This window comes from Mizuhopecten yessoensis, unplaced genomic scaffold, assembly GCF_002113885.1.
Source record: "Mizuhopecten yessoensis strain PY_sf001 unplaced genomic scaffold, ASM211388v2 scaffold8693, whole genome shotgun sequence".
NCBI classification, from domain to species: Eukaryota; Metazoa; Mollusca; class Bivalvia; order Pectinida; family Pectinidae; genus Mizuhopecten; species Mizuhopecten yessoensis.
Genome location: NW_018407674.1, coordinates 327065 through 337933, shown reverse-complemented (window position 1 = coordinate 337933; position 10869 = coordinate 327065). Strand labels below are relative to the sequence as shown.

Below are 10869 nucleotides of genomic sequence, written 5' to 3'. Positions count from 1 at the left end.
TTAGTGTGACCGTCTGTAGTCAAGTAAGGGGGAGGTCCAGTCTGTGACGTCAGTGTTTGTGCCCCGGCTGGTGCTGACCGCGGGGTCAAATTTAGCAGGATTTATGGCCAGTTTAACTTAGTGTGTAGCAGTTTTTTTTGGGGGCTTCAAGTAGCCCCCCTACCCTTAGAATTTCTTTAAAAATCATGTATTTTCACAATTTTTCTCAATTTTTCCTCACATGGAACCCCCTCCCATGGAAATTTGGAAACCCCCCAGATCGGTCTTTGGATCCGCCACTTTGTAGGAATCTTTAGTAGCATTTTGCTAAGGGGACAGAGAGTAAGGTAACCTAGCTTGGGAGAAAAAGGGAGAGTAGAGATGGAGATTTGGATAGAGGAGTCTGAGTAGAGGAGTTGTGTTAGGAGTCTGAGTAGAGGAGTAGAGGAGTTGTGTTAGGAGTCTGAGTAGAGGAGTTGTGTTAGGAGTCTGAGTAGAGGAGTTGTGTTAGGAGTCTGAGTGGAGGAGTTGTGTTAAGAGTCTGAGTAGAGGAGTTGTTTAAGGTGTATGAGTAGAGGAGTTGTGTAACGAGTCTGAGTAGAGGAGTTGTGTTAGGAGTCTGAGTAGAGCAGTTGTGTAAGGAGTCTGAGTAGAGGAGTTGTGTTAGGAGTCTGAGTAGAGGGGTTGTGTTAGGAGTCTGAGTAGAGGAGTTGTTTAAGGTGTCTGAGTAGAGGAGTTGTGTTAGGAGTCTGATTAGAGGAGTTGTGTTAGTAGTCTGAGTGGAGGAGTTGTGTTAGGAGTCTGAGTAGAGGAGTTGAGTTAGGAGTCTGAGTAGAGGCTTTGTGTTAGGAGTATGAGTAGAGGAGTTGTGTTAGGAGTCTGAGTGGAGGAGTTGTGTTAAGAGTCTGAGTAGAGGAGTTGTTTAAGGTGTCTGAGTAGAGGAGTTGTGTTAGGAGTCTGATTAGAGGAGTTGTGTTAGTAGTCTGAGTGGAGGAGTTGTGTTAGGAGTCTGAGTAGAGGAGCTGTGTTAGGAGTCTGAGTGGAGGAGTTGTGTTAAGAGTCTGAGTAGAGGAGTTGTTTAAGGTGTATGAGTAGAGGAGTTGTGTAACGAGTCTGAGTAGAGGAGTTGTGTTAGGAGTCTGATTAGAGGAGTTGTGTTAGGAGTCTGAGTAGAGCAGTTGTGTAAGGAGTCTGAGTAGAGGAGTTGTGTTAGGAGTCTGATTAGAGGAGTTGTGTTAGGAGTCTGAGTAGAGGCGTTGTGTTAGGAGTCTGAGTAGAGGAGTTGTGTAAGGAGTCTGATTAGAGGAGTTGTGTTAGGAGTCTGAGTAGAGGAGGTGTGTTAGGAGTCTGAGTAGAGGAGTTGTGTTAGGAGTCTGAGTAGAGGCTTTGTGTTAGGAGTATGAGTAGAGGAGTTGTGTAAGGAGTCTGAGTAGAGGAGTTGTGTTAGGAGTCTGAGTAGAGGAGTTGTGTTAGGAGTCTGAGTAGAGGAGTTGTGTTAGGAGTCTGAGTAGAGGAGTTGTGCTAGGAGTCTGAGTAGAGGAGCTGTGTTAGGAGTCTGAGTGGAGGAGTTGTGTTAAGAGTCTGAGTAGAGGAGTGGTTTAAGGTGTCTGAGTAGAGGAGTTGTGTAACGAGTCTGAGTAGAGGAGTTGTGTAAGGAGTCTGAGTAGAGGAGTTGTTTAAGGTGTCTGAGTAGAGAAGTTGTGTAAGGTGTCTGAGTAGAGGAGTTGTGTAAGGTGTCTAGAGGAAGAGTTAAGAGGTCTAGAGATATAGAGGAGAGTTAGAAAGTTAGAATGAGAATTATGAAGTTAGTAAGAATAGTAGTTTAGGTTTGTGTAGTTTTACAGTTTATAGTAGGAAATAAGCTTGGAGTGGAGAGATTGAGTTCACAATGTTGAGGACTTGTAGTGTCCGACAGTAGCGACATTATAGAAAGGTGATACTGGTGGCAACAGGACGGAGTTAATAGAAACAAACGTAACACTGGTGGCAACAGGACGGAGTTAATAGAAACAAACGTAACACTGGTGGCAACAGGACGGAGTTAATAGAAACAAACGTAACACTGGTGGCAACAGGACGGAGTTAATAGAAACAAACGTAACACTGGTGGCAACAGGACGGAGTTAATAGAAACAAACGTAACACTGGTGGCAACAGGACGGAGTTAATAGAAACAAACGTAACACTGGTGGCAACAGGACGGAGTTAATAGAAACAAACGTAACACTGGTGGCAACAGGACGGCGTTAATAGAAACAAACGTAACACTGGTGGCAACAGGACGGAGTTAATAGAAACAAACGTAACACTGGTGGCAACAGGACGGCGTTAATAGAAACAAACGTAACACTGGTGGCAACAGGACGGCGTTAATAGAAACAAACGTAACACTGGTGGCAACAGGACGGCGTTAATAGAAACAAACGTAACACTGGTGGCAACAGGACGGCGTTAATAGAAACAAACGTAACACTGGTGGCAACAGGACGGCGTTAATAGAAACAAACGTAACACTGGTGGCAACAGGACGGCGTTAATAGAAACAAACGTAACACTGGTGGCAACAGGACGGCGTTAATAGAAACAAACGTAACACTGGTGGCAACAGGACGGCGTTAATAGAAACAAACGTAACACTGGTGGCAACAGGACGGCGTTAATAGAAACAAACGTAACACTGGTGGCAACAGGACGGCGTTAATAGAAACAAACGTAACACTGGTGGCAACAGGACGGCGTTAATAGAAACAAACGTAACACTGGTGGCAACAGGACGGCGTTAATAGAAACAAACGTAACACTGGTGGCAACAGGACGGCGTTAATAGAAACAAACGTAACACTGGTGGCAACAGGACGGCGTTAATAGAAACAAACGTAACACTGGTGGCAACAGGACGGCGTTAATAGAAACAAACGTAACACTGGTGGCAACAGGACGGCGTTAATAGAAACAAACGTAACACTGGTGGCAACAGGACGGCGTTAATAGAAACAAACGTAACACTGGTGGCAACAGGACGGCGTTAATAGAAACAAACGTAACACTGGTGGCAACAGGACGGCGTTAATAGAAACAAACGTAACACTGGTGGCAACAGGACGGCGTTAATAGAAACAAACGTAACACTGGTGGCAACAGGACGGCGTTAATAGAAACAAACGTAACACTGGTGGCAACAGGACGGCGTTAATAGAAACAAACGTAACACTGGTGGCAACAGGACGGCGTTAATAGAAACAAACGTAACACTGGTGGCAACAGGACGGAGTTAATAGAAACAAACGTAACACTGGTGGCAACAGGACGGCGTTAATAGAAACAAACGTAACACTGGTGGCAACAGGACGGCGTTAATAGAAACAAACGTAACACTGGTGGCAACAGGACGGCGTTAATAGAAACAAACGTAACACTGGTGGCAACAGGACGGCGTTAATAGAAACAAACGTAACACTGGTGGCAACAGGACGGCGTTAATAGAAACAAACGTAACACTGGTGGCAACAGGACGGCGTTAATAGAAACAAACGTAACACTGGTGGCAACAGGACGGCGTTAATAGAAACAAACGTAACACTGGTGGCAACAGGACGGCGTTAATAGAAACAAACGTAACACTGGTGGCAACAGGACGGCGTTAATAGAAACAAACGTAACACTGGTGGCAACAGGACGGCGTTAATAGAAACAAACGTAACACTGGTGGCAACAGGACGGCGTTAATAGAAACAAACGTAACACTGGTGGCAACAGGACGGCGTTAATAGAAACAAACGTAACACTGGTGGCAACAGGACGGCGTTAATAGAAACAAACGTAACACTGGTGGCAACAGGACGGCGTTAATAGAAACAAACGTAACACTGGTGGCAACAGGACGGCGTTAATAGAAACAAACGTAACACTGGTGGCAACAGGACGGCGTTAATAGAAACAAACGTAACACTGGTGGCAACAGGACGGCGTTAATAGAAACAAACGTAACACTGGTGGCAACAGGACGGCGTTAATAGAAACAAACGTAACACTGGTGGCAACAGGACGGCGTTAATAGAAACAAACGTAACACTGGTGGCAACAGGACGGCGTTAATAGAAACAAACGTAACACTGGTGGCAACAGGACGGCGTTAATAGAAACAAACGTAACACTGGTGGCAACAGGACGGCGTTAATAGAAACAAACGTAACACTCGTGGCAACAGGACGGAGTTAATAGAAACAAACAACACACTGGTGGCAACAGGACGGCGTTAATAGAAACAAACGTAACACTGGTGGCAACAGGACGGAGTTAATAGAAACAAACATAACACTGGTGACAACAGGACGGCGTTAATAGAAACAAACGTAACACTGGTGGCAACAGGACGGCGTTAATAGAAACAAACGTAACACTGGCGGCAACAGAACGGAGATTATAGAAACAAACGTAACACTGGTGGCAAAAGGACGGCGTTGATACAAACAAACATTACACTGGTGGCAACAGAACGGCGTTAAAAGAAACAAACGTAACACTGTTGGCAACAGGACGGAGTAATAGAAACAAACGTAACACTGGTAGCAACAGGACGGAGTTAATAGAAACAAACGTAACACTGGTAGCAACAGGACGGAGTTAAAGAAACAAACGTAACACTGGTAGCAACAGGACGGAGTTATAGAAACAAACGTAACACTGGTGGCAACAGAACGGAGCTAATAGAAACAAACGTAACACTGGTGGCAACGGAACTGAGTTAATAGAAACAAACGTAACACTGGTGGCAACGGAACTGAGTTAATAGAAACAAACGTAACACTGGCGGCAACAGAACGGAGATAATAGAAACAAACGTAACACTGGTGGCAACAGAACGGAGCTAATAGAAACAAACGTAACACTGGCGGCAACAGAACGGAGCTAATAGAAACAAACGTAACACTGGTGGCAACAGAACTGAGTTAATAGAAACAAACGTAACACTGGCGGCAGCGGTCGGATTAGTAATATAAGAATACGTAACACTTTATCATAGCTGGTAGAGGACTAAGGATTGCCTTGCAAAACTTTGCATTGTTACAGATCGTCATTTATTTGTTGAAAACCTGATGAAGAACATATGAGTATTTTTTCAGACGGTCAACATATTTATTAGCTTTTTTTAGATTTCCTATCTGTATTTTAAAGAAACGGGTTTGTGACATGTTTCAGTATTCTAAATAAAAATAATTTTACCAATATGCTGTTGAACTAATTTGTATTTAAAAATAGTTTTTATACTTTTACCAAGAGTTTGTCCCCTTTAGGTACTTGCCTGTGTATATACACACATGTACATGTCCTTCTATGCTGTTCACATTTCCTACTTTTATCAAGTTTTTGCACAACTAAATGAAAATCACAAATCAAAGTGTACAGTATCAGTGATACTCTGAATAGGACTGAAATTTAAGATAACCTCTGATGCTAACGATTGTTTTCAGTATATGTGTTAGATCTATTTGATGTTCAGCAGTACCGACAAAGTGGATTGAGTATTAAAACTATTTTTGTAAACGTTAAGAAAAGAGTTGCATTTTCATTATCCCTTAATGGACTTTAAGGTGTTGACCAATTCCACTTAAATCTCGGACTTAAGCAAGTACCAATAGTCTTGCTTAAATCCACGATCATATTTACTAATTATATACATGTCACTTTATAAAAAAGATACCTAACTGTTAAGCTTAAATACTTCAATTGTCTAGTTCTTTAACTAGCTCTTTCTATACATTAGTTAGGCCTGCTCGACTGCTTCATCAACAACAAAACGAACGTGATCGGTTATTGTGAAAGTAGGCTAGATCATCAATGTAAACATCACCCGGGCAACGATAATAAAAGTAGCGTTTTCGTCTGCGCGCGCAACAGTGTCATAATGGCGTCCGACCAAGACGTTAGTTAGCTTCTGTAGATACCAAAAAAAAAAATAGGCAAGCTGAAAAGGGATATAATCACTCAGTGATACTTTACCGAACTTTTACAAGATGGTAAGTTTTTTATCGTTTATGTCGTAGTATAAATACTTTTCCTACTTGCAGGGGTGGGTTGTTTTTCGGATACGAAGTGGTGAGAAGACTTGGTAACTTACTAAGTTACATGATCATGAATACCGCTCGATCGGCACCTGTGCTTTGTGTAACGTTAATGCGTAGCTTAATAATAATTATAATAATATTTATTCATGTAAATGGCCGATATTACACGTATATAACATTTTGCAAATTGGACATAAATATGTATATTATCATAGATGTTATTTATAAGTTAGTTATGTCATAGAAGTTACTGTAGAGCTAGTAATAAATCGCTATCAGTCAGTGTTAAAACTGGATTGGATTCGATTAAATTTAGGACTTTACATGGGAAGACACATACAGCCAATGGGGTCCCTTACACGTAATGTTGTGTGTTACTGTACAAACTACTTGTGGACCAACTTGTGTTTTTCATTACTTTTTGTACAGATTATAATGACACATATTATAAATTGATACCATATATCCTTCGTATGATGGGGATCACAGTCATCACACCATATACCGCTCCCCGAAACAGGTAGATTTGGCTTTAAGTAGTCAAATATGGCTACACAAATAAAGGACGAATTGTTGACCAAACTGTGTGAGTTGAGTTTGTGAAATAAAAGATTATTTTCTGATTACACAATTTTATTGGATTTGGTGAATTTCCATCGTGCTTTTCCTGTCATCAAGTGTCCATTATCAGTATAAAAGTATAACATGTGTCAATTCAATAGGGTGTCAATGTCTTCCTGTAGATTATAAGCATCCTGAATATTATAAGCAACCCAAAGCTTCCAGGATCATAAGTGACAACATGCAATGAAGGTTTTTTCATGTGCCGAGAGGGAGTAAAATATTTGGCGGTTTGGTACAGATATTGTTAATATTGTAGTAGGACGAGTAATAGTGATAAAGATAAAGCTGGCGCTGGATCAGAGGAAACTCGTCTATGTAATCAGCCTAATTAAAGCACCCACATAGACTAAGCTGTCAGAAAATTTATTCGGAATGGATGCAGAACTTTCCACAATTCTTAAAATTAAGCCACAAAACACACCTTTTTTCAAGTACCGTATAAGGTGGTAAATTATGGTGAAAGGCTGTGTTCAGAACAAAAGACAGGGTGCTGAAGTAAGGGATTGAACATTTCTTTTGATAAAGATTGTTTCAAAAATCAAAAAAGTGTGCACACATTGTTGGGATACTGTATTTGTTTTTAAAAATCTTAAATTCAGACAGTTTTTATTAGTTTCAGTTGAATTTTATGTTTGCTATTTAATATTTCTACAAATTTGGTGTATGTTATCCGTTGAATTTTTGGTGAAATCTTATTTTAATCAATTTTAATCAATTTTAACTGTCATGATATATGATAGATCATTCAAAATGAAGGTACACTATACAGGTGTTTTGTTAACATGGTATTAGTAGTACAAGTGCAGGCTGGCATTGTAATGGACATGATGACCCTCGATCCAGCCTGCATGTCGTGATAACACTCAAGGCGGAGTATACAAATCCTGAAAGCTGCCTGGAAACCATACAACTGCTCATTTCTTTTCTGCTAATCTACCATAGGTGTGGGGAAATCAAATTTAAATATCATTGAAGAATATTAAAAGGCATATTCATAGTCTGGCTGTCATTACTGTAAAGGATGGTGTCTATTATGGACAGGTAAATACACTGTTATTGACAAATCTCTAGAACGTTGAAAAGATGGAATATCTCATGAATAGGAGTATTCTTAAGGACAAATCTAAGTGCTGTACATTATGTGTTTGATAAGTAATTTATTGCTGGGTGACTCAGTGGTATAGGAACAGTTTGTTTGCTATAAAAATAGAATATTAAATAGTTTTTTTTATTGAGTTTTGTGTAATGATTGCTATATATGATGAACTATATGTGTTGTTACTATTCTACTTGCTGGGTATATAATTTCACTTTGTTCATATTTAAATAATTCAGTTCAGAAATAAAAGTGAAAGGATTAGGTATTATCAATATCCACTAGTGCTGACAATGTTACTTATTTTATTTTCATCTTTTTTCACTACAGTGCCATCAAACTGAACTGCCACAATTAATTACAGATTATACAAAACTAGTAATTACACAGAAACGTATGCCTCAAGTATTGTGGATTTCAGGTATAGACAGGCGTAAGCTAAATTTCGCAGTGGTAATTTAAAGCTAAGCATTGAAACTGGTCGGTATTCTCGCCCTAAAATACTTTTAGAAGATAGACTTTGTACATTTTGTAATTTAAACTGTATTGAAGACGAATGCCATTTTCTGATTGAATGTGATTTTTATTCAGATATCAGAGCTCATCTTTTTACAACAGCAGAACAGATTGTACCAGGTTTTAACTATTTTAACACTGTACAGAAACTTAATGTCTCAATGAATGAACCTAATTTACAATATGTCCTGGCGAGCACAGTTCATAAGATGTATCGAAGAAGAATGTGTTTTAAATATTAAGTCTTAACCTTTTTTTTTTTTTAATATCTATGAACTGTTTTTTAGTATTGATAAATTACGTCGTTTTAACGAATATCTATAGTGTCTCGTAAGCTTCAGTATAGGTTGGGTGTCAATCATATATTGTTGTACATTTTAGACCATGCTTGTATTATGTATTTTAAGCAAAATTGACATACATGTCACTTTGATAAAATAATTTGTATTGTATTGTATTAAATTATTATGACAGGTTCCATTTCACCGAGTCACATTTTTTGTCTGTCGAAGGCTCCTTAAAGTAACACCTTCGCCACTAGCCAAGGATTACGATCTGGTACTGGATCATAAACCTTGGCTAGTAAAAGTGTATAGGCCTGGAAAGACTTACAGAAATAGAGATGTAGATGACAACTTCAATCTATGTAAAACGATTAACTATGTGTTGAAAGCAGTTTTCCAATATAAGCTTTGATAAAATCATTTCTGAATGGAAACCCATACCAAGTCATTATGAAAAAGTAGTAAGGTGAAATAAACACAATGTTATCAACAACGTTGTTGTAAGAGTAGCAGGGCTGTAGACAAGGATTCAAACCCTGGACCCCAGAGTGTTATAGATGTGCTGTTGTTGTAAGAGTAGCAGGGCTGTAGACCAGGATTCAAACCCCGGACCTCAGAGTGTTATATATGTGCTGTTGTTGTAAGAGTATCAGGGCTATAGACCAGGATTCAAACCCTGGACCTCAGCCTGTTATAGATGTGCTGTTGTTCTAATCACCTGAACTATCTAGTCAATGTAAGTGACTGGCCCAGCTGTTACTGTTACATTATCTAAAAGAAATTATTGGGAGGTTACTGTTTATACACAAAAAACCCTGGTTCAATGTTACAAGGATCCCTTATTAAGCAACGTATAAATTACTTTGTTCTGTTACAGATGTAAAGAATGATTTGGAGGAAGAGGAAGAAAAGAAGTAATAAGATTTTTTGCTGAAGTGATAAGGACACATCTGCCATAATGGCAGACGGGAAATATAAGTGTCATGATTGTCACATGACTTTTGATTCTACGCAACTTCTACAGAAGCACAAAAAGAAGTTCTGTGTTGGTGGAAACATCGGAGACCCTGACAACCTCATGCTGAGAAAAGGGCTGTGGTCTGCGGGCACCCCCTCCCCAACCCCTCATTCTCCTGATGTTGTAAGTCCCCAATCAGTTATTTCTCATCATAATCTATATTCAGATCATAGTCCATATTTTGTTTTGGTATGGAAAGGTTTATTTAGAATATTGCCTTTTTTCTTCCATCTTTACGGAGTTCTAAACAATGAGCACCATTTAAATACAGTTGACTAATAAAAACTGCCATTAAATGTCAGCTAAGACTGATCATATCCCTTTGAACTAAAAGTGGTCTGGTGAAAATCTGGTTCAAAGTGAATCTTGATTTTCAAAATTGATCATCTTTCATTTCTAATTAAAAATAGGAAACAATTATCAAGTTGAAAAAATAAATACATACACTGAGAATTTTTTCTCAACTCTTTGTTCATGCAGTTTACATGAAGTAAATGATTAATTAATAGATCTAAATATAGTATCACACAATACTATATTAAAAATTTGAAAAAAAGGACTAAATGGAAGCAGGATATGATTAAGAAGTTGATGTTTTTTTACAGAGGAAAGCTGAGAAGAAGGTGAGTGAGCGCTGTAACACTCGTTCTGTTTGTGATGTGATCAGTGAGCGCTGTAACACTCGTTCTGTTTGTGATGTGATCAGTGAGCGCTGTAACACTCGTTTTGTTTGTGATGTGATCAGTGAGCGCTGTAACACTCGTTTTGTTTGTGATGTGATCTGTGAGCGCTGTAACACTCATTTTGTTTGTGATGTGATCTGTGAGCGCTGTAACACTCGTTCTGTTTGTGATGTGATCTGTTGACTTCGAACTTATTAATACTTACTTTGGTTTGAATTTCTCCTTCTTTCTCTTGTAATATTTAATCACTTCTCCACATCCAAGTCCATGTGAGTTCTGCTAAATCATGGTCAAGATTGATCAATTGGACTGGGTGTAATGTCAGGCTATCAAACTGAGGTTCAGGTGAATTTGGCTTTACAAAAGATGTGTTTTAAAGAGTACCATGCCGCTAACCTTAAACTCTTTTTTATCAAAAGGATAAATATGGATTATCTTCTCTTTCTTACCTAGCAAAGGTCATCAAATTTTCATTAATACCACACTCACGAAGTAAAATGTGTTGATACTACACTCACGAAGTGAAATGTGTTAATACCACACTCAGGAAGTGAAATGTGTTAATACCACACTCAGGAAGTGAAATGTGTTAATACCACACTCA

At 39.1% G+C, this 10869-nt stretch overlaps 1 protein-coding gene across 1 annotated transcript in view; it reads left to right on the top strand.

The window, feature by feature from the left end:
* The first annotated feature begins 5884 nt into the window (after positions 1-5884).
* Positions 5885-10869, top strand: part of LOC110456344 — a 32829-nt gene continuing 27844 nt past the window's right edge. The window contains exons 1-3 of the mRNA XM_021507021.1: positions 5885-5996; positions 9442-9705; positions 10188-10205. Of these exons, the coding sequence (XP_021362696.1) occupies positions 9523-9705; positions 10188-10205 (201 nt within the window). The 5' untranslated portion in view covers positions 5885-5996; positions 9442-9522. The remainder of the gene's footprint in view (positions 5997-9441; positions 9706-10187; positions 10206-10869) is intronic.